The sequence below is a fragment of the Triplophysa dalaica genome, chromosome 14 (assembly GCF_015846415.1).
Source record: "Triplophysa dalaica isolate WHDGS20190420 chromosome 14, ASM1584641v1, whole genome shotgun sequence".
Taxonomy (NCBI): Eukaryota; Metazoa; Chordata; class Actinopteri; order Cypriniformes; family Nemacheilidae; genus Triplophysa; species Triplophysa dalaica.
This window is the reverse complement of record NC_079555.1, coordinates 4,995,557-5,020,874: the sequence shown is the minus strand read 5'-3', so window position 1 is coordinate 5,020,874 and position 25,318 is coordinate 4,995,557. Positions and strand designations below refer to the sequence as shown.

Here is a 25,318-nt window from a genome sequence, read left to right as displayed (position 1 = left end):
CAACATTGAAAAGCTATTTACTATAAACGCTTCAATATTGCGTGAAAAAACAAGAATTGTCATTTTTAATTTCACTGGGAAGCTAATATTAGACTTCTATAAACCCTGTACAGATTCTTTTTAGCGTAGAGCAGGCAATTGATGCAGAGTGGTTTTAATACTCATTATCATCTTAACTTTCACTTTCTATAACTGTGAATGTGCTGTAACAGTTTAGGGAAAGAACTGCAAAATTGTGGGAAGTGGCTCCTTGGAGGAAACTGGCCCCAAGGCTCTTTGAAGTCATAATCCCTCCCTGCGTCTGATCCAACTTTCTTTTTTAATTCTGTATATTTCTTCCACTCTGTGAATGATGGAAATTCATATCCTGTATTAAATTGTTATGCCTCCATGTTTATATTCCCTTCTACATTGATGTTTTCCTGATACAGCTGGACTGTAGTCTGACCCATTCCTGTGGTGTGTTTTGGAGCAGCGGGTGTTCTTGTTTTAAGCAAACGCTTAATGTTTTAATGAACCCTCACAGTTTCCTTTGCAAATTGATATGTTTTTTAATACATCTTCCTCTGTTTGGTATGGCGGTCTCTAGCTGCAGACTCCCAGCGTGAAGGGTTTTGACTTCGCCAAGCTGCACATGGGACAGCACAGTAAAGACGATCTCTTGGTCATTCAAGAGCCGATGCCTCTTCCTGTGCCCACCAAGGAGCAAAGCCCACCCGAGAGCGCAGATTTTCCCACACCCAAGTCCAAGGGCTCCTCTAAAGCTTCACGCAATGCCCAGCGCCGCAAGGGCCAGTAAGTGTTTATCGTACCCTAAAAATGTTTACGATTTAATATGATCAGTTGGTAACACTTTACAATAAGATGCTATTTGTTAACAATTAGTTAATGCGTTAGCATGACCTAACAATGAACAATACTTCTACAGCATTTATTAATATTAATTCATTTTAATTTTGGCATTTACTAATACGTTATTAAAATCAAACGCTGTCACTGTTAACATTAGTTAATGCACCATGAACTAAGATGAATAACTGTATTGACATGAACTAACATTAACAAGGAATAATAAATGTTGAAAAACTAAATTGTTCATTGTTAGCTAATGCATTTACTAATGTTAACCAATAGCATCTTATTGTAAAGTGTTACCGATCAGTTTTACAGACAACTCAGTTCACACTTTTAAACAGCAAACTAGTGTGAATGGCAGTAGTAAAACCCTTAAAACATATTCTGAGAATCAGTTTATTTAACGTTTGCTTAAATCTTAAATTAAAGTAGTACCTTTTATTTATTTCAAGGCACATATATAATAAGGATGAGACAACTGCTGATCAATAAAAAGCTTTCTAACAAGATTACAACTTGACACTGATCAATAAAAAGGTCTTTGGGGTAAAATTAGCACATATCTTATAGCTTGTGAACATGCACATGCACTTATGTTATAAATTCACAGTAGTTGCATATTTCTCCAGAAAGAAAGAAATGCATTTCTTGTATGTTTAGGTGTTAAGTTAATGGATACATATGCTTGAATAACTTTGCACTAAAAGATGTTACACTTACAATACAGAATCCAAGTCAGTAAATAGATAATGGGCGCTATACCAAGTCATAAACATTTTATGGTCACATTAGATTGAAGGAGCACTTCAGAAGCATGAGGCGATTGGATCATCTTTCCACGCTTTTTCCCTTGACACCTATGCCTTGTTGAAAGCAGATGATGCTTGAATATCATTTTCTTCGTGATGATGATTTCACGGTGGGGTCAAAGGAAATCTCTCATCGTGGTCTTTAAACACACTGTTAAAAGGGGAATGTTGTATTTAAATGTGCATTTAATTATTTGTACTTGTAGTGTCTTTTCTGTTTATTTAAACATCTGCTTAAAGAATTATAGTGTGCTTAAAAGGCTCATTTTGGTGGAATTGAATAAAAAGTTGTCAAAGACATGGTGTTTTCATGATGTTCGTTGTTGCCTTGTCAGAATTTCTCCGTCAGAGGGTGACTCAGTGGGCAGTGATCCAGGCAGTGAGAGAGCGTCTCATGAGGACGGTACGAACCCTGCCGGGCTTCCCAGCGATACCAAGCAAACGCGTAAAGCTGCTGTTAATGGATTAAACGGTAAGAAAGTCAGTTAAAAGTGTTGGGCTGTACTGATTTAATCTTACTAATTTTACTTACCAAATCAATTTACTAAATCATTCAATTGTGCAACAACATTTTATCTGTATTTTTTTGTTCGCTTGGTTTCCAGTCAAAACATTACAGATTTACTTGAGGAGCAAACGCAACACAATTTATAAAACACAGCTTAACAAGGTTAATGATTAAGAGGCACTATTTTATGAATGGAGTTAGAAAATGTGGAAGCACTTTGTGTAATGAAGATGCAAGAGAGATATGTAAATAACACAAACTCTTGAGTCTCATAATTTTAAGACACCACGTGAGGCAGAGCCTGCCCTCCATATGAGCGAACTAAGCAGTTGCTTAGGGCCTGGCAGCCACTAGGGGGCCCCCAAGAGCACATTAAATTACAGTCTCTTTGTGATATATTCATGACACACATCCATTTTCTAACGTAGGGATGTACCCACTATTTGTTCTGTGTTGTGTGTCAAAATTACACTAAATAAAAAAGATGAAATCACCCTAAAGGGCTGTGTGGCTTTAAAATGGGGTTTATAGGTTGTGGTTAAAATGAAATAAAAATGAATTTTAAGAATTGAAATCTTTGCAAATATTTAAATGCATTAAGCAATACATTCCACAACCTTTTTACGGTCTGTGCTCAAAATGTAAAGGGGCAGTTCACCCAAAATTGGAAATGTTTTGACAATCACAATACACGTAATGCAAGTGTTTTTATGACTAACCCTCATCTTTACTCTCGGCTGATTTGTTTTTCTTTCCACTCTCTCTCTGTTTTTTCTATTCTCTGTGTGTTGTGCTCTTGTCAGACAGTGCCTGTGGCGATGGCTCTCTCTCTTTTTTTTGCTGTCCCACACTAAATGAGATTCAGTCTGACTAGCCAAGAAATTATTCTTCTATCCACAAAACTGAACTCTTTCAGAAGCACTTTTGCCATCCACTCATTCCTTTCTTTCCTCCTCAGTGATAATGATATATTTTGCACATTACAGATTGTCTAACAACGTCTATGTGTAAAATAATTGAATTCTGTGTAATAGAAGTATTGTGTGTGGCCTTTTTGTCCTTTCACTTAAGTCTTTTGCCGACTATTTACATTTCTCTCTATTCACGCCTCTCTCTACACTTCCGTTCATTCATGCTGTTACTGACTCACAGTGAAGAATAGAATTGGTAAGAGTGACTCTGTCTGCTTTGGTAGTTTTAGCAAGGTAGTTTAGATGTTTATAGTCGGTTCATTGTTTTCTTAGACGTCGTCCTGCTGCAATTTTTAGAAACGATGTATTGCCTTGAGCTTTTTTACCTTTGTTTAAAATGTGTGTCTAAAGAATTAGTCAAACGCTGCCCCCCTCTGGTGTGCAAGTCGAACAGATTATCAATTCCCATCTTTTTTGTTTTTTGTCTGGGACGGCACTACATTTTTTTGGTTTTTAATATTACTTTTGATTTTTGAAATAATATAACTTCATCAAATCTGGGAAACTCTTCTGTAGGTCCTCCGCCAATGAACAACAACATGGATGAACCTTTATCCTCAGCCTCCATCTTCGAGCATGTTGACCGCATGTCCCGTGCAACTGACGGCCCCAAACGTCCACCTAATAAAATTCAGCTCATCGCCATGCAGCCCATGCCAGCCCTGCCCTTACCCAGTCTTACCGCCAATGACAAAGCAGCAGAAAATGCCAAGCTGAGCAAAGAGGTACCCATCATGCATCTGTTTCTTAACTTTTACCAGCATGCGTTTCCTAAGGGTCTCAAACTTTAAAGTTTCTAAAAACCCCATTAACACGATTGAATATATTTTAAGAAAGTGCATCCATTTGAAAGGAGTAAAAGGTATGACTGTATCTTCTTCAGATCCAAGTGGCTTTGAGGCACAAGTCTGAAATCGAGCACCATCGTAACAAGATCCGACTTCGAGCCAAAAGGAAGGGCCATTATGACTTCCCCGCTATGGATGATCTCATCGATGGGCTCGGTGATTCCAAAGACCAAGACCGAATCTACCAAAAGGCCCAAATGCAGATCGAAAAGATTCTGGATCCAGACATTCACATGCCTTCTCTCTACACGGAGCCCAAGAAAAGGTACAAATGGATTTAACAGTTGACACAAATTATTGTTATCTATTTATTTGATAAAACTCTAAGTCGGAATAAAAAATATTTTTTATTCACATTGAGATGATCTTAACAGTAGTGACCAAAAGCGACGTGTCTGCTTTAAACAAAAATGATATTATTACATAATTTATAATATATTATTTACTAATCTTAATGACAAAAAAGTCAGTGTTAGGCTTTAGTTTTTCTATGCATATTTGTATCTTCGAATAAAGACCCATATTCTATGGTTAACTCTTTAGCAAATAAATGTGTCCAACAAATACTTGAAAAGCTCATTTTTATCAATTTTGTACCATTTCTTTCTTTTTCTCTACTGTTTAATTGTGCTAACAGTGCAGTATCTAAACATACTTTGTATTGCATGTGTTTTTTCAGCAACAGTCGCAAGCGTTCTCCTAAACAGAAGAAACAGTTAAACGGTGATGTGACAGATGCTGACAGGGACAAACTCATAACAGACAGCGATGGGACATACAGAAAATATCCGGGAGTCAATAACATAGCATATGTGGTACTGAACCTGCATGTTTTTATTTACATCCTATTCAGTTCACATGACCTGCTGAATACTGCTGTAAAAAAATTATATTTGATATTTGCAAGTACTTTTATGGCATATTCATATAATTCCATCAGTCAAGCGAAAACATTTGCATAATGCTTGGTTTTGTTCTAAAGTTCAAGCCCACCGTTAGTTTGCCAGCGAGACGTAAAGATCACTTGCGCATTTAGAGGTTAAGTGTCCGTAACCTTATGCAAACTTTGTTGTACATTTAGTTTGCATAATTTTGACGGTGTTGTTTTTTTTGCAGTCTGACCCAGATCAGGGCCCTGACCCGCATAGCCCATCCCCGACGGATGACGTTTTCCACAGCCCTATTTCTCCCCCTCCTGGCCATCCTCCTCCCCCTCCTCCCTACCTATCTCCTCAGCCATCTATAGAAGAAGCCCGTCAGCAAATGCACTCTCTACTGGATGACGCCTTCGCCCTTGTGTCTCCTACATCTCAGGGAAGCACCGCTGGGATCACCCTGCCAGGGGTCGGACTCAACCCCACAGCCCCGCCCCCTACCAGCCCACCTTCTCGTGGTCCACGGCCCTGGGGCCCGGGATACCCTTCCTTCAATCCCTACACAGGGGTAAGGATGCATTATTTATTTACAGCGGCCATTTCCAAACTTTTTAGAGTGGCCACAATATAAGATTTTCATTGGAAAGCCAAAATAATTTGCAATAACAATATTGATGCAATACGTTTTTTGAATCAGTCAAATTTATCTTTATTGTTGTTTCCCTGTGTTTTCTCTTACATGAAACAAAAAATACGAATGTAGAGAGAGTTTGTAACCATTGTAGCGCTTTAGGCAAAACTTTGAACAGGTGTTCAGTGTTTCCCACAGGATTTTGAGAGACTAATTGGCATATTTGTGACATCATCGCCAGAGCCATTGATAGAGAGAGTTCTGCCAACGGAAGTCCAAAACACTGCCGCGTCATGTGATTCATGGAGCTGTCAGATAGTTCCAGGAAGTTATGTTTTATCTTTAAATGCTTTATTTCTCTCATTTTTTTTATTTGTTAAATGGCTTTCGTCTTTAAATGGGTTAGAAGTTTACCTCAGTTGTTCTGTTTAGTCGCTGCTCCATGCGTTACTAGTAACTTCCGGGAACTATTGAAACTGTTCCATTGGAGTCCACGTAGAAGATGCAACTCTCTCTCTATCAATGGCTCTGTTCATCGGGTGCGTTTGGTCTGTGAAATCTGTTTCGATTCTACTCTCGGATCTGTCAAATTATATTGTATTTTAACACAACTGAATGCTATTTTCCAATAATTTTTGTTAGACATGGAAGAACTACAATGGACTGCAATAATATTAATTTTAATAAATAATTTATATAATTGTATGTTTGCAACCCAATCGACAATAATTTTGCATCAGTTTGTGAATCACATGGTTGAGCAGGATTACATACCTTCACTAATCACTTCTAACCCCCATCTGTCACCCGCACATACCCCTTTATCCCAGACACCACAGTCAAACTGCCACGGCTATTGACCCTGGATCAGCCTCTCTGATTCTAACTCTGAAATCACCCGTTCACTGAATATTTCAAGACTGTGGATTAGGGCTGGGCAATATATCGAAATTATTTAAATCACAAATGTGCATAAATGCATATTGCAATATTTTGCAATAAATTAATTATTTTTAATACATAAACATTCATTTTTAAAGTTATGTATAGACCACATTGGATGACGTAAACAACACTGATCCAAAGCTGGTCCAAAAATGTCCTGTTTCAGTTTTTTAACACTACACAATGGTTGAACAAAATTATTGTAGTTAAAGCAAAGCATTTATTCAAATAAAATATTAAGCGAGTGATAAAAATGGTCAGATGGTCAGCTACTTATCTAATACAACGTGATGCTTGCATCTTTCTTACATTTTTCGTGTGTCTGTAATAGTACTATCAAAATAACTTGTTTGATGTGCATTGAAATAATTGCACACTAATTTTTATAGTCAACTGAATATACTGGAGTCACATCAGAGGACCACACACTGGAGAAAAGACACCCCAGATTCAAGGTCTTTGTCAAATTTGATGCTTGTTTCTTTATGGAACCGCTATAGTGGATTGCAAAGCCTAACCGAGGCTATATAAGAACTGACTAATAACTTTGAATTTGTAGAAGCAGCCTCTAGGCAGCTGGCAAGGATTTCTGCAACGGTCAAGACCAATTTTTTAATACTGTGATGTTGCTGGAAATGGTCCTCTGTCTTTAAAATGGCATTCCTAGATCAGCTTTTTAAAAGCTTTTCTCTTTTTTGGGTCACAGGGTTTATTTAGCCTGAAGCACTGAAACGCTCCAGTTGCGGCCGCACTAACAACTGTCAATGTGTGTTTCAGATTTAGCAATGTATGAAAATAAGCCTTTTTGAATTAAATCTTTGAGCTTCATGCGGAGAGACATTTTCAGACTGTTTAAAGCTCATAGACTGTCATTTTCTTTCAGAAATATGCTGAATTGGGTCTGCCTCCTTCAACAGTACAGGGTTTACTACATAGGTGAGTGATAATACAGAGTTCTCACAGTTAGACTAGTGTTGGTGAGTGCGCAGTGTCATTTGTTTTATCTGGTTGTGACAACATTACAGGCAAGGTTTGGGTTCTGGCTACATTCCACCATGTGATGCTCTACCTGTCGAACAGCTCCAGTCAGAGTCGCTGTACTCTGGTCGAGTGGGCCACATAGATGAGCCCCCCTCCTCTGCCAGGCCACGGCCTGTAGGTGGCACTGCAGGTGTGTGCTAGCATGATTCAATGGAAATAATCTGCCGATATTTCTTATGGAAATTCTATATTAAACAGCATTATAAACGTAATGTTTATATTTTATGTAAATATAATGTTAATGAATAAAAAGCTGATTATGAGCTGATATAGGTTTGTTTCATTTTTATTGTTGTCGTATTCATATTTTGAATTAGGGTTTTAGTTTTCATGTTCATTTAAGTTAATTGATTGTTATGTGATTTTATTGTTTTGTCTTTTTTTTATATTGCTATACAGGTTTAATTTTTTCAAGTGTTAGTGTAGTATAGTTTTTTCAGTTAATTTTAGCATTTAAATAAGACATTTTCTAGATTATACTAATAAATACAAAATTTTTCTACACTTTTTAGAAAGGCTACTGTATATTGTTTAATAATGCAAAGCTTTAATGCAAATTCTTTTATTTTGTTCAGGTGGTCAGATGCATCATTTAACTCATGCTGGTCTGGCAGGTCGTGTAAATGACAGCCGGCAGCCTGGTGGGCTAAACTGGGGTCTGTATCATGAGGACGACAACAAATTTGCTAACAACAGAGACCCTGTAAGTACTGTAATGTTCTCTTGAATTTTTTCTTCATTTGCTGTTTTAAATTAAGCATTGTTTTCTGTGGAATAATGTACATGTACAGTAATGAATCATTTTACAATAAGACCAGAAACTCTCATACTTTTCTTTCCCTTAGTGAAAAGTTCCTTTCTTACTTTACTCTTACTTTATAAATCCTTTTGTGTCTCCCTTCCTCCATATTTTCTTTCTTCCTCTCATTTCTCAAATTTTTTCCTGCCTGTCTTTCATTCCTTTTCTCTTTTTTTCGACCGTCCATCATGTCATGGTTTAGGTTCTTGGCTCTCTTGACTACACCTCCATCTCTATGTTCCAGACCTCCAGGAATGGACTTAAGGAGCCGTCTGCCGCCTCCACCCATCTGGACTCTCTCGGCCTGGGCTACAGTCCCTCGGCACCTCCTGAGGAGCCTTCTCCTCCCAACCACTCATCCGCCTCGCTCATCAAAGCCATCCGAGAGGAGCTGATGCGCCTCTCGCAAAAACAGGCGGCGGTACCCAGCTACCACAGCTGAGACCTGCCCAGTCAGCTCCATCGGGCTCTCCTCCCAAAAACTGCACTAGACTGCACTGTACTTCCCATGGAAGTGACTTTTTTGAGACGACTTGTACGTCCTGTAGCTGCTGCTGCCACCCTGTGGCGGAGAGCGTTGGGACAGGAAGAGTAGACATGTAGCCCTTTAAGGTTGATTTATACTTCCAAACTCCAACATGTACAAAACGTTGCTGTCGGACTAAAACCTTGTATCATTTTCAAAATGTATAAATATGTGTATTTTTTTACAGGTCGTTTTTGCGAAATATTTAACCACCGAAATGTATTGAAAATGCTTGTTATCTTAGACAACACATTGTTAAATTAAAGAAAGAAAATTGCAGTTTTGGAGATACAACCTTTCAGTCTGACAGCGATGATTAAATTGTGACATATGTAGCTTATCATGGAAAAGTTGGCAGTTTTTCTAGAGTATTCTGGTCAATGCAAAGCTTTTACATTTATGCATTTGGCAGACGCCTTTATCCAAAGCGACATACATTGCTTTATCCTACACATTTTACATAGGTATTTGCAATCCCCTGGGATTGAACCCACAACCTTGCGTTGTTAACGCAATGCTCTCACCACTGAGCTACAGGAAAGTTTTAATGCAAACAGCCTACCGCACAGGTTCGGCGCAGAAGTATAGCAGCTGTATTGCTGTATTTTTCCAAAAGTTAAGTTCATGTTCAGTCTTGAGACTGAGAAATAACTAGTTTTTACCATATTTGCAGTGACATCACAACCCATAAACTTCTGGAGCAACTGCTATGTTGCCAACTCGGACCAGGGTTCTCTTTCAATAATGTTTTGTTAGAAACGCGTGTGTGCGTTTTATTTTTACGTTGTGTGGTTTCTTTGCTGTGTACACTGCCTTTTGAATAATTTTATACCTTGCACTGGCTCCTGTAGATTCTCACTGAAAAACAACTCTTTGATACCTTAAATTGATCTGTTTATGTTTAGTGTTTTCTCTGTGTCTAATAATATTTTGTCTATATACAGAACACATTATTTTATTTCAATTTACTGGCCATGAACCACATAATGCCTTCATGATAAAATATTGGATCTTATACAGTATTCTCTTAATTATACTAAAGACCACTTCCGGTCCAGAAGCACTTCCGGATTCCTTTTTTTCATTTATTTAAATATTGCAAATATAATTACACCTTAAATATTTGTTTAACATTTAAAGTCTGTTATAAATGTTCAGTTTGTTGTATTTTGTATAAATGATGCGTTGTCAAAAAACTGAAACAGGAAGTTCTTGTGGACCAGCATTGGACCAGCATCATTTACGTCTTCCGAAGTGGTCTATAGGGTCCAGTAATAGTATTTGAAGTACTGACATCATTCCCCTGGGCATATGCCTTTATTTGTTTTAGTTTCAACAAAGCACTCTTGACAGAGTAACGGAATGTTCTTGAGTCAGTACACCTCGACTTGTCCCTTAGTTTGTAAAAGCAAAAATCAAAACGCAAATGTTACATAATAGAAGTCTATGGAGCAAGGCAAACATTGTTTTAAATGATTTTTTGAACTTCACTCATGTGTAAACAAAACACATGTGCAGATAGCAGACTCGTTTATCCAAAGTGACTCACTTAAAGGGATAGTTCACCCAAAAATGAAAACGTTATCCTCAAATAGTTTCAAACCTGTATAAATGTCTTTGTTTGGTATTACACAAATAAAGATTTGAAACAATTGTTAGATTTGAGATTTTGGGGACACCATAATAGAAGAAAAAATGCTTTGTTTTTTTGTTCTGTTAAACAAATAAGATATTTTGAAGAATTTGGGAAAACAAATGGCTAACATTCTTCTTAATATCAACAAAACAAAGAAATGTATACAGGTTTGAAACTACTTGAGGTTTAATAATGCATGACAGAATTTTTTATTTTGGGTGAAGTATCCCTTTAAGGATAAAGGTAAAGGATGTGACATAACAATCTGACTGAAAGGATCAGCAGACACAAATCTACTTGTACAATAATTCATTTTAAGAGCTTTAAGAAACGTATTGGCTTCATATTTGTTTACAAAGTGAGGGATGGGTCAGAATTATTGTCTGTGATAATCTCGGCATGTCTCCTTTAAATTCTGTCCATTTGTTCATGAACAAATCAAAAGAATTACACTCACGGTTTACACTCCTACGTACTTTCAGTATTACTACTGTTTACTTGGTATTTGAAGACAATATTTCATTGCAGATGAATGAAGTTTATAACTGTATTGTTTAATGAGAACAATTTTGAATTGTTTAAGGTCGAAGTATGGACTTAGGTTAGGGCTATGTGTTTGAAAGGTTTTAGTTTATTGTCACCTTTTCACAACTGCCATGAAGTGCTCATTGTTCACTGGCAATAACATTTATCAATGCATTTACAGTATTACTGGATATTGTATCGCTGGTTAAACTGCTGTTGATCAACTCTTCATACACTACAGTATGTTCTTCTACATCATGCTCATATAGAGCTTTGGTGTATTGAAGAGCATTAAACACGTGGTCACTGTAACTAGTATTAGATTCACTCTGTGAAAGTTCAAAACACTGATTTCTCAGTTATCTGTACAATAGTTCATGCTGGGCTTGTATTCTTGCTTTTGTGCTGAAACTCATTATGTTGATGAAAACAGGTTGCCCGTTACATTGTTTTTCTGCTTTAAGTTTACGTCTGGTTGGACTTTCTTGACCTGTAGTTAAAATTCTACTGAATCTTTATTTAAGTGACAAATAAAAAGAATTAGCTTACAGTATACCAATGTTGTTTGCCTCGTCAATGTTATAGGTATTTCTCGGAAACAGATGAGCGTGTGATCAAGTGGCTTTATTCATCCATTTCATTGAATCATATGGTCATTTTATTTTATGAAATGCATTTCAGGTCTTGTCAAACACTTGGGGAATTGCTGTGACTCCATTGGGTTGTTTATTGAGGATCGATGCCTTCTGCTGGACTTTAATTAAACCAAAGTGTAATTTCAAATGCAAGATCTACCTAAAATATTTTCAAAGAATTAGAGATACAGCAAATTAGAATTGAAATTAAAAGATACTCTGAAGAGATAGATTCGTCCTACTTGTATTTACAGTCGAAAAGCACATGGGGGCGCCAAATGCTTTTCAAAAACGGATAACGTCCCTGAAAAAAAGGGATAGTTCACCATGAAATTTATATTCTTTCATCTTTAATCACCCTTATGTCATTTTAAGTTTGTATAACTTTCTTTCTTCTGCAGAACACCAAAGAAAATGTAGTGAAGAACATTGGTAACCAAACAACATTGGCCCCCATTGACTTCCTATATGGACACAAAATTAGAGACATTTCTCAAATATCTTCTTTTGTGTTCCGCACAAGAAAGACTCATATACAGATTGCTTACTGCATAGTTCACTGCCTCAGACTCAAACTTAAAAGCTGTTGTCTAAAAAAAATACTTTTTGGGACTTAATATGGTACACACTTGTAATGAATGCAAATTAAGAATTGTTATAAGCCTATGTCATAGAAACCTGACATCACGATTCAAACACACACACACACACACACACACACAGTTCATTGAGCTCGTGTTTCTTCGGTGCACATATGGTACTTCAGCACACTCGTGGTAGAGTGGAAACTCCAGTCCTGTTTACATTCTCGAACAAAAGGTCTCATTAATGTTTCATCGCTTCTGCATTGTTCAATTTGTCCAGTTTGTGTAATGTGACGAGCACATGCTAATATTTCCCCTGTCAAATACAGAAGAATGAGTCATTTTTTCGGACCAGTCTATATTCACCGCCACAGAGATAATACTGGAATAGTTCACCATCATAATGAAAATTCTGTTATTATTTGCACGCCCTCTTGTCATTTCAAACCTGTATGGCTTTCTTTCTTTTGTAGAACACAAAAGAAGATATTTTGAAGAATGTTGGTAACAGAAACCCGTTGGTCCCCACAATATAAGTCAATGGGGACCAACACTTTTTAGTTCTCAGCATTTTTCAAAAAATCTTCTTTTGTGTAATCCACAAGAAAGAAAATAACACAATTTTACATGATGGCAGAATTTTCATTTTGAAGGAGAACTATTTCTTTGATATTTTTGTCATTTCTTTGATTACTTTTCAGGTGCATGACTTTTCTTTTCCATAGGTGCGTGTTTTGTAAACGAACAAAAATGCCTCGGATTTTAAGTACGATCAAATTGGCTTTACAACTCATAGATTTAACCCCAAAATAAAACTTCTGTTATCGTGTATTCACCCTCACGTTGTTCAAAACCATGACTTCCTTCTGTAGCATACAAAAGAAGATATTCTGACAAATTTCTCTTCGTGGTTATGTGTTTACATAATGGAGGGCAATGTTGCCCAATCTTGTTTGGTTTTCAACATTCTTCAAAATGTCTTCTTTAGTGTTCAGCAGAAAAAGCAAGTCACTGAGGTTTGAAATGACATGAGAGTGAGTAAATAATTAAAGAATTTTGATAAACGGTCCCTTTAAATAAGCAGTCTCACATCTCATATTTAATGCTCCTCTGGTAATCCATATTCTCATCACATGAATATTTCACGTTTAGTGAGTGACCCCTGACTAGTTGACACTGGCTTCTTTAACCTAGATGTCTTTGTTCAGTCCAAACTGTGGTTCTGATGACTCTGATAAAACTTTCTCACTATTTTGCTACTTTGAATAACCCAGTACAATTGAGCTGCTCTAAGGACCTATCCGTTACCAATACAGACACCCAACACCTCTGCGTGGCATACTGGGCTGCACAAGGACAATGCCACATGGCCTTGGCAGGGGGAGTACCTGCTCAGGTAACCGGACACCCCCACGAACCCACGGCTCGCAAAGCCTCCAAACGCTCACAATGAGCGGATTACATTCAGGTGAGCGACTGCTAAAACAACCGAGTACATGAAGAGTTAGGCCATGCATTTGACAGGAATGGATTTAGAAAAAGCCTTGATGGGTTTCTCCGCAAACAACAGGAACGTTATTGGAGTTGGACTTGCTTGTATTCATCCTCACACAATAAACGCATCTGCAGCTTAGAAGGTCAACATTTCTTAGTTGCAATGTTATCATGAGATTTTTTGGAGATTCATAAATTCGATATCAAAACACCAGGATTCGATTAGATGGTGAAAAGCTGTTTTATTTCTTGAGAACGGATTGCTTCTGTCAACTGGCGTGATGCACGGGTTCCCGTGCTCATCGCTGGAGCATTGTTTTGGCGGTCCTCCAGATGCATCTCCAGAGCCGGCTCCATACCCGGATTCAGAAGTCTCCAAAAATGGATCGGATCATGGCATGCCTACCATTCTCACCCAGCCTGGTCCAGTTAATCAAGTCAGAACTGATAGCAGGCCTTCATCTAGATGCGTCTCCATCCAGTCCAAAGCGAATGGAACTAACCTAAAGACTGCAGAACTGGGATCAGAAGACCAGCACACACTTCATTCCTATCCATGCTCGGAGGTTGTCTCAGAAGATGAGGATATAGACTCTATTCTGGATACCAAACGGCCTCATATTCCTCGCCCGTCAATCATTGGGCCAATCAGGGTAAACGCTCAATATATTTTAGAAAGATTTGATTTTGATTGTTTTCAACTTCTTGAAGACTTACTGGCATGATGTTTCAGTTGTAGTTATGATCCGCCAAGGTCTACATGACCAAACTAATACAGATTATCATCTGAATTTAGCTCAACTAGGCCTACACTTTACCTCACAAGAACATGATACAAAGATACTCAAATGTTTTAATGGGCTAAATACAGTTCAAGCATAGAATGTGACCTCTTAATTGAACCAGTTTTCCTCTTGTAAATCGCTTCAGATGAAAGCTTCGGATAAATGTAACCTGACTGTGTGAGTTCCCGTTTTAAGATTTGTCTGATCTGTTGAGATTAATTGAGGTCTTAGTCTGTGAACAAAGATTAAATGCTCCATATGTGCATCGCTTTTAAACAGACCATTTGACAATGTGTGTCTTTAACACCTTCATACGTAATTTTTCTAATGAAACATCGTATTAAGCTTCAAAAGCATGACAACAAACTTTCACACACAAAAGTTGTTGAGATCTGAAATCTGTTAGGGATTTGTTCAAATAAAATCTGCTAGAAATAAACAACATGATCTGATCCTTTTAAAAATGTGTGTCTGCACTCTAAGACGGACGTTTATGCTGAAGTAAATTGAAGTAATTATTCAATAGACAGGTGCATTCTTTTTCAGTTTAACTCTTTTGTGCAGCACTGGCTATAAATATGCCAAGTTATGTCACGTAAAATACTGTACATCAGAACGCATGGTCCGCCTACTCTGAATTATTGGCCTGGCAGAAGATTCAAGCCTCTCCTGGCCATGCATGATGAAACACGTCTGAATCTTACTACAGGCATAAATCCAGCATCATTCAGGAAGATTGATTGAATTTCTGGATAGATGACCTCTGGGTCCTTCACATCCCCTGATGCATCAAGGCTATACTAAGATTTGTTTTGTTTTGGCTTTGGTTTTTCCAATATTTATTTAAATACTCTTTCAAAGGCATATCACCAACAACTACTACCACTGTATATCAACTGTTTGTCGCAACTGTGTCATTTGTACAATTATAAACTATACTAAAGCTAGTATAGCTAATAAATGTAAAAGTGACACAGAAATAAGCTTTCCATTGATGTGTGGTTTGTAAGGATGGGACAATATTTGTCCGAGATATAACTATTTGAAAATCTGGAATCAAAATATTGAGAAAATCATCAGGCCGTTGCTAAGAAGAAAAAGGTTTCTTTTAACTCTTTCTATTGGCTTACCCCTGTAATGACGTGTTGACAGTATATGACCCAAAAGCGGGAATTCTAAGCTTTAACAAGATATTAAACTTGAGCTAGTAATTCCCAAAGTGTGGGAGCAGCGAGCAAAGTTTTTAAGCGGTGCATCTGCTCAAAAAGTTTTGATATATTTACGATACAAGATTTCTAGAGCTTAGCAGGGTTGAGCCTGGTCAGTACCTGGATGGGAGACCTCATTGAAAAATCTAGGTTACTCCTAGAAGAGTGGTTCGTGAGGCCAGTAGGGGGTCCTCACCCTGAGGTCTGTGTGGGTCCCAATGCCCCAGTATAGTGATGGGGACACTTAAATGTAAAAAAGCCCCTTCCTTTGGATATGGTCATTAAAAATAAGAGTTCGGGTGTAACCCGGCATCCTGGCCAAATACGCTCATTCGCCTCTTTACATCATCATAGCCTTCTAATCATCCCCATATGATTGGCTTCGTAACTCTGTCTCCTCTCCACCAATAAGGTGGTTGGTGGTGGGCATTCTGCCTTCCGCAGAATAAATGTAATGAATTATTATTATTAAACATACTAAGGTGTTTTATGACTGGTTTTGTGGTCCAGGTTCACATTTTAGGACAAAACTGGCAAAGTGGATCATTATATTGTGAATATGTTTCATGAGCTATGAAAGTAATATATTTTTTTTCTTTTCTGCTGTAGAGTACTTCATGCTGCGTGCGTGCAATTTATGATTGTATCACTTATGGCTAAAGATGATTACACACAGAGAGTTTGCATACATGCCTACATGTGAAAAGGCCCCTAAACATTATTTAAAAAATAAAGTTGCTTTTTTATGTGTTCTAATCTATGTGAGTGGCCCATTGCTTAAAAAATATCATTGCCACATTGGTGAGGGCATTTTCCACATTTCCATTTTTTAACAGCAAACTGTGTTGGAGAATTATGCACAATTGTTGAATGTAGCAATATTAGTCATTGTGACATAGAGAGGCTTTTCTTAGTAAACCCCACTAACAGGTTTGTATCTGTAGTCACAGTGGAAACAGGAAGTAAACTAATTTCTGATAAATTAACTTTGAACAAACTGTAGAACACGTTTGGTTTGTCCTCCACTATGTCTATAATTTTATATTTTGTGATATTCAGTGGAAAATCCATTATCCTTCAAAATCAACCCAGCCACACCTCCTTTATCTAGGCCACAGGAAAAAGGAAAAGCATGTTGAAAAATGGGAATGTTGAATGTGTGTGCGACTGCTGCTGCCCTTTTGGGAAACATTAATGTTTTTGTGAATCTGTGTAAACACTTTCAGAATCATTCAATGCAATTATTAGTCGAAGAATGACACAACAATAAAAAAAATTGGAAATTGCAAACATGAAAAACAATTGTGGAAAACTTTTTGTGAACTCACAAACAATAAAATTACAAATGAGATCTTTTTAATATCAATTATTTTCCTATTCTCAGTATTCGCAAAGAAATATCTTTCATCCGACGACATTATTTTAAAAATAATAGTTGTCTTTAGTATGACTGCATGTCACTGACTCTTTCATTCATTTTTAATGAGGAAATTTAAGAGAAGGGGTCTGAGACCAAATTGATACCATAATGATACACTGACCACTTTAAGTAATTGAAAGAAGCACATTTGAGCAGACAGAGGAACTGTTTTCTGTTTGGAATGATGTCTAATAACTAATTTACTTTTAGGTAGAGATTAAATCAACACCCATTACATTTACTTGTACATACATACAGTATTATCTCAATTACACCTAGTTTTATTCATGTTTCATATTCTAAAAGTTGTAGTGATCATTTTTCACCCAAGTCAGGAGTTTGTAAAAAGGTCATTATGATTGTTTGAAGCATGTTGGATTTCACAGTATATCTCCAGAGGCCTTTAGGGTGTTTAGGGTCAGTGCTATAATTCTTTTAAATTGCTCTAATGGTTGTTAGTGACCCTGTTGCTCACTTAACAGCACAGAGGTTGTGAGTTTGGTTCCCGAGGAACACACATAATGAAATGTCTAGAATGTACTTGAAAGTGCTTGTAGCAAGTCGCTTTGGAATAAAGTGTCTGCCAAATGCATAAATGTGAAGTCAAGTCAAACTTTATTTATAAAAGCACTTTTTGGAACAACAGGTGTTCTGCAAGTGATGTATAAGCAAAACAATTTAAGAAAATAGAAACTGTTAAAAAGTTCGAAAGTAAGATAAGATAAGAGTAAAATAGATTAAAATGAAATAAAAATATCAGCTCTCACACAGAGTTAACCGCCAAACTATAAAACTAGGTTTTTAAATGTTAGGATTGTCTGATTGAAACATAATTAAACTATATGTTTGTATTTGAAACGTTCTTTTGTTTTCTGTGTGTGTGTTTGATTTAGGAGCGAATCCAGGAAGCCCTGCCCGTCAGAGTAGATTATATCAAGCCAGAGGATGAAATGTTATCAGGTACAGAAAAAACACAGAGAAACACGCACGCACACACACACTTCAAGGACAGAACATTACAAAGAGTCCTGGAGTTATCAAAAAACAACACAGGTTTCCTCTGCTCATTTCCTTCTGTGGACGGAGATTTCAAGAGGAAATATGTTTAAACGCACACAGTGGAAAAAGACGGCTGTCCAGCTTTCGTGGAAAATATAATCATGTTGCATTTCGGCCTTGAATTTAGAACAATTCAATGTGCTAGATCTGTAGCGTCAAGCTTTCAGTCTGACCATGTCTGCAGTTTGGTCGGGAACTTCCAATAAACTTTATTTTTTCTTTCATGTCTCATTATAGTAATGGCCTGTGAGAAGGCGTTTTAAGGACATATGGCAGAGTAACAAGCATTTAGTCTGTCTGGGTGCTGTCTGTAGCTCAAGAGCACGACTTTAATGCTAGAATGTTTTTTCTAAACTAAGACAACTAGAAATTACAACTAGGTCAAACTTAGATTGACTAATCGGAAACTTGCAAAAAACACTTAAAGTGTCCAGTCTGCCATTTTTGGATGATCTATTGACAGAAACGCAATAGGCCTATAATATACATAACTATGTCTTCAGAGGTGTATAAAAAGCTTACATAATGATGCGTTATGTATTTATTATCTTAGAATAAGCTATTTCAATCTACATACACCCTGGGTACTCTTACATGGAATTCACTATGTTGTTTCACACAGACAGTAGCCCTAAAGGGACAAACTGCACTACAGAGCATTTCATAATGTTCCCGTGTCAGCTTCCTTAGTTCGAAAGAGAGGGGGAGTGAAAGTGGAGTGAGACGTTGGTTGCAATTCGCAACCTCACCACTAGATGCCGCTAAAACTCCACTAATTGCTCCATAGCATTACTTGAAACGGCCCTAATGCACGCGGTTTCTGCCAATCTCATATTAATCTTGAGTACATATAGAGTAGTATTGCATACTTAGTATCTTCGAAGAGTATTTAGTTTGATCACATTTATAAGAGATGGATACAGCTGTACGATTACTTCCGAAATCATACGGCACGTGCTGGGGGGGAGGGGAAGGCTGAACTTAAGCACTTGCGCACCCATTGCCTACAAAACTCATTTGGGACGGCTCAGTTTAAAACGATCTCCAAATCCAGCGTTATATTCACCGTTTATATAACATTAATCACCAAAATGAAGGGAACAAACACCTGAACTGAACTTCGCGAATGTATGCTCTCTCTCCTGCACACAATTGAAAGTGACGTCTGCGCATGCTCCTTATCCTGCTCTCCTTGCTGCCGCGTACTTTTCCGCGAAAATTGTTACGAAACAAAAAAAAAAACTTTCCAAAACCTGTACGATCAGAAATACTATGTAATACCCCCATCTCGTTTTTTTACAAGTTGACGATGTTAAGCACGAGAAGACTGAACGTTTAACATTGTATAGAAGTCAGAATGCATGACACACCGTTGCAGCACCCATTTAAAAAACAATAGTTTAACCAATGTCATGAGTTTGGATGGGCCTATTGCATTGTAATGGACCTTCAGCTTAATTCTGTCTGCATGGTTCAATTTGTGTAATTAATGCCTCATCTATTTAGCATTCATTATGAGTGACAGAAAGCAGACAAGTCTTCTATGTGTTTGTGTAATAAAGTGTTCAATGTAAAAATCTTTCAGTTGGTAAGACATTCATGGGTTAGTTTCCCTTTTATAAAGTGTAAATACTGCTGTTTTCTAGCATAATCAAAACATCACTATGTTTTGCCATTCTGATCAATACGACGTTTTATGAAGTAATAATGTCTCAGCCAATCACACACAACGAGAGGAATTGTAATTTGGGATAATTCTTTGTTAACACTGACGATGCAGAAATGACAAATTTTGGCTTTAAGCAATAACTTACATTTACATAGATGCATTAAAATAAGCGTCAATAATAACCGGCTATCAGGAAGACCTGCGGGTTGTGTTTAAAATGGCAGATCTACCTCATTAAACCAGCTGGTTACAGAGACAGTGATCATTAGACATGTACCCAGCTCGTTCCAGTCTTTTGCTTCCAGCAATGAGTTCCCCTACCACTAATCCTTATTTACTGGCATTAAATCTGTGTCCCGGTGCAGATCTTAAAGGATTAGTGATGTCAAATAATAAATAGAGTGTATGTCATGTTATAGCCTATATAGAGAGCTTGATGTCCATGTTTACATGTGCAAATATATTGGATTTTAACAACACTTTTTACAACTTGGACAGTCTCATGGTCTGCCCAAACTATCTAGTGTGCGTGTGGATATGCACACACAATGGAAAGCATCTCTTTGTGTGTTGGTGTGTGTGTGCGATCTTTCACCACTCGTTCAGAGGAACCTGATGATTCAGCATATCTATAGTCAGTTAGGTCAGTCAGTCGGACTGTTCTCCATTGTTCTTTCAGTTTTGTCCACCTCCAGTGCGTCATGTGTTTGGTGTCAGAGGACCAGAGTTGTTCCACAAAACCTCTTTGTTTATGTTTCATGTCCTAGTGTGTATGTTTGTGTAACCTTACAAAAGGAAATCAGTGTGTGGTTGATACAACAGACATCCTTAATTCAATGTTTTTTGTCTGGTCTCACTGGAAATTCTGTGAGGAAATGGGACAGGTCAACAAATAAAATGAGCCCATGACCTTATGACATATTGGACGTAGTAAAATGTGCTTATAGCTTGATTTGTTTTATCTTATTATAGATGAATATGAGACAGATGTCTGTAAAAGGTAAACATGATAATATATCCTTTTACACGTTACATTTTGACATATTACAGTATAATGTATTTATAGGTTAGTTTGGTATTTTCAGGAACACTTTGTCTCTCCAATGGAAAGTTGCATTGCTCAGAGATCTCAATTTCATTACTCAAGAAGAGTTCTCATTTATGTTACATTTAAGTATCGATTATGATTTATAAGATGAGCCGTCGTAGCCCACAGTTTTGTGTGAAATGTTAGTTTGACTTCATTTGACTTCAAGCCACATAAAAATGCTCTATGTTGGCCTATATACAGTAAAGTAACCAAACACAGAGATGGCAAAAGTCTCTGAGTGACAGATACAGCCCAGACGCACAGCACATTTAGATCGAGCAACGTCTTTGAAAAGACTACATGATCAGTCATCTGTAAATAAATACATGTACAATTGTGCTTTTAGGGTGAGATCAAACGCTTTTAGATGGAGGAAGAGGTTGGATTCGTCTTGTGGAATGTTGGAGGGATGTGGAGACAACATTTATTTTTTAGGGATATACAACATAATGGCAGAATTTAATGTAGAATGACTAATGCTTTATTTAATAAAATGAGAACATGGTGTTCCGAGAATCAAATGTAAACATCCTATGATGTCATCAACTAACTGCAAATCCTGCTTTTCTCAGAGTACAAGTATGTGTAAATTGTACTGTATGTGTTAATGATGTGTAACCTTTATGTTGATACACTGACAGTATGCTTTGCACATGCTCAACATGAGGGTCATGGTATGATGATGTCAGACAGGTTGAATCAGCGTCAACAAAAACATGGTTTGCACTGTGTGACTCAGAGCTGGTTCATTCGATTAGAATAGCCAAGCTAGACTGGCCTATCAGACCAGCGTCCTCTGCCCGGTAACAGAAGGAGAGAGAGAGAGAGAGAGAGGGTGAGAGAATGTAAACATTGTTGAGTATGCATTTTATTCCTAAATTTTAAATTAAATTTTATTTTATAAGTTAAAATTACACTTGAGCTGAAGAACATAACATGCATTTTAAATTAACATCATGTAGCCTATGTGAATCCAATATTTCTTGTTATTCAAAGACATTCGCTATATAAACCAAACTGATCAAATGAAGCAATAAAGCTGCAAATGAAAACCATATGAACAATCATGTTTCTCCAACTTATTGTTTCTTTTGATGTCTCACTGTGTATCCAGTAAAAAAACTGTGACTTATGGTTCATGCATTTGCTCAGAATTAAGTAACAACAAATGTTTCAAGAACTCAAATGTTCCCTAAAATGAACTTTACATTCTGCTAAATGTATTTCTGTCAGATAGCATAGCTTTTGTAAAATGGTTTGTAATATTATTTTCAAAAGTCAAGTATTCCCAACTCAGTTTCATGTTCCCTAGAGTGCAGTTTTCCCTAGAGTTCAACGGCTCAAACACATGTGACTCTATGTTTGTTTCACACACTTCTCAAGCTTCATTAAAAGTAAACATATGGTGCTTCAGATGGTGCAAAGAATATTTAGTTACAATAAATATTAAAGGAATAGTTCAGCCAAAACACACTGTCGTGGTTTGTTCCTTTTGAAATTGTTTTTGAGTTAAATTTTTACAACATTGCCATTTACAAACAATCAAAAACCAAAATAAAGTCTCAAAATCCAATTATGAGATAATGAGCATCAAAGTTTGATTTCAGTCCTTATTTTACCATGTTTCTAATCTTTGACAAAGATTATATTTTCACAACATGTTTTTTTACATCATATAGGATGATTATGACTATATGTAGAAACAGTAAATCACAAAAATGACTTTAGCTTGGATTTTAAATGCAGATATTTCAGTTTATTGTCATAGTTCATATGACATATAAGCGCATGCAAATAAATTCATGTGTATTTTAGTGTTGACATGTATAGACATTTGAGATGTCTGTATTGTGTTACAACACTTTGTAGTGAGAAACATAACAATAATGTTGTGTGTAACACTTAAAATTCAGACTACACTAACAACACGCTTGTCAAAAGAGAGTGAAAGAGAGATGAGCGATGGTCAGATCAGAGATGGCTCCAGTCCAGTGGAAAAACTATAAAGATGAACTCCCAGTATGACTAGACTCTGGGCGTGTTTTCCTGTAAGATGTAATCTTAATGGTAAAGTGTGTCCCCAGCCCAGACAAAGTAGGTCATAGACGTACACTATATGGTCAAGTGTTCTGCTGTAATTTCTGGGGGCCTGAGCAAAAAATACATGGTTAAAGTTTAAACTCTGGATACATGTACAAGTTTGTAAAGGTTAATGACTTTGGAGCGTGGGAGTTTGGTAAAAAAAACATACTGTAACAAAGTTTATGAATGTGAATTTAGGGGTTTATACTTTTTTTTTGCTTTAATTCCATCAATCTGATTACAAGAGAAAACGACCTTCTTCACTAAAAAGAAAAGACATAAAGAGTGTGGATGCTGTGAAACTGGTATGTCCAGTAAAAAAGGATGTACATATTATTCTTCAAAGTGACTCCCCTAGGCCATCGCAATAGGAAGCCCACAGTCATTGCCATGGTTTCAGAGCGCTGTAATTTCCTCCTTAACAGCAAACAGGTTGCGAGCAGTAAGAGAGGCCGCAGGAAGTCAGCCTTAAAGAAAATCTCATATTCATAATGCAGAAACAGAGTTGAAATCTAAAGCACAACATCTGTGTTAAAACTGGAGAGGTTTATGGTCAACAAGAATGATAAAGTAGTGGAAATGTTACCGCCCAAGTAGTGTAGCCCATAAGCACTCTTTTATACTATCTAACTTTCATTGCCGACCCAAAAGGGGACAAAACATACACCACCCACCCCACGGTCATAAAACATGATGTATGTGACAGTATTTATATTACCATAGGTTTGGTAATCTCTTATGAGACCTAATATGTCCAAATATGTTTATGTAATTGATCAACTGAAAACTTGCATACACTAGAATTAAACATAGAGTTTGTTTGTTTTTTCCCTGTCAAGCCTGGCGCAACGATTGCCAAAGTGGGTTGGGATTTTGCTTTGCCTTGAGATCTGCGGATTCGGACCCCTCCCATATTCCCGTAACTTCTAGTCAACATATGTTCCCCAAAAGCCTTGTGGGACTGAATTCTGGGTAACCTCTTGAACAGTTCTGACTCACTCTCCTTTAATGTTATGGAAGTCCTATCTGCACATGAGCCATGACGGTGGAATGTTTTACATCAGCCAGCACACTGTAACTGCCTCTGAGGGAACAGTCATTCATAAAATAGGAAAAATATAACTACTATGGGGAAAATATAGAGCCATCTGTTTCTTATCACAAAATAAACCTTGAGCCGGACCCTGATCTTTTTGAAGGTTAGATACGAACACCCCCATGATAAAGAGTGAAAGCGAGGGAAATGCTTTCAAAATGACCACAATTGCTGGTACATAAAAAAACAGTAATGATGAGTTAATATGAAAACACATTGCAAGATATTTAAAGGGATAATTCACCCAAAAATGAAAATTCTGTTATCATTTACTGTATAAAACCTGGATACATTTCTTTGTTCTGCTGAACACAAAGGAAGATATTTGGAAGAATGTCAAACAGATCTTATCCCCCATTGACTCCCATAGTATTTATTTTCCATACTATGGCAGTAAATGGGTGATGGGATCTGTTTGACATTCTTCCAAATATCTTTCCTTGTGTTCAGCAGAACAAAGACTTTATACCGGTTTGGAACAATCTGAGGTTGAGTAAATGTTGAAAGAATTTTCATTTTTGGGTGAACTATCCCTTTAATAGATGTAAAACAGTTCAAGTATTCTGAGTAAACTATGGTTGATTGACACCTACTCATAAAGTAAAACTCCATTAAAAATGATATTGTTTGTACTTTTTTCTACAGGACTTTGTATAAGATTTTAATTTGAATGAGAGAAAAGACAGATTAGCAGAGAAAAATGTGTAATTTTGCTCGCTGTTTTCGTCGCCTCGTCTTCCTCAGGAAACTCTCTCTTGACACATTTGCGCTCGACTGTCAAAGCGTCACCGGAAGTCCAATTCTAAACAGCACACGTCCCACACGAGCACGTGGGCTGAGCTGTGTTGATAGCTGTGTGCCCGTAACAAAGTGTTAAAAAGGGCGTTCGGTTGTGGGGATTTTGGGGTCTTCTGTCCTCCATAAAACGATTATTTTAAATAATCCACTTGACCAAACCGGAAACACAGTAAAATTGTGATCGCGTGCTTTTTGAAATGTGTAATATTTATTACATTCAAATTGCGAATGATTTCAGTAAAACGAACGTTTATCACGACTTAGTACACTGACTCTAAATGAACGGGGATCGCTTTGTGTAGCCGCACCCCCTAATCCCCGCCCACCGAAACTGCGCGACGCCCAGTTAGCTTTCGGGGTCTCCCCGGCTCATGAATAATCATGAGCGCAAATGGGAGGAGCGTCGCATGTGACTCAGGCGTTGGGTCA

At 37.3% G+C, this 25,318-nt stretch overlaps 1 protein-coding gene across 2 annotated transcripts in view; it reads left to right on the top strand.

The window, feature by feature from the left end:
* The window catches only part of si:ch211-1e14.1 (UPF0606 protein KIAA1549), a 36,344-nt gene extending 24,820 nt beyond the window's left edge, over positions 1–11,524 (top strand). Inside the window, exons 12-21 of one of the 2 annotated variants that reach the window (XM_056766189.1) lie at positions 590–795; positions 2,000–2,136; positions 3,660–3,868; positions 4,027–4,256; positions 4,671–4,806; positions 5,108–5,434; positions 7,326–7,378; positions 7,468–7,613; positions 8,059–8,186; positions 8,527–11,524. In XM_056766189.1, the coding sequence (XP_056622167.1) occupies positions 590–795; positions 2,000–2,136; positions 3,660–3,868; positions 4,027–4,256; positions 4,671–4,806; positions 5,108–5,434; positions 7,326–7,378; positions 7,468–7,613; positions 8,059–8,186; positions 8,527–8,724 (1,770 nt within the window). In that variant the 3' untranslated portion in view covers positions 8,725–11,524. Of the gene's footprint in view, positions 1–589; positions 796–1,999; positions 2,137–3,659; positions 3,869–4,026; positions 4,257–4,670; positions 4,807–5,107; positions 5,435–7,325; positions 7,379–7,467; positions 7,614–8,058; positions 8,187–8,484 lie in introns of both variants that reach the window. The other variant, XM_056766188.1, reaches the window with a different exon arrangement.
* The last annotated feature ends 13,794 nt before the right edge of the window (positions 11,525–25,318 follow it).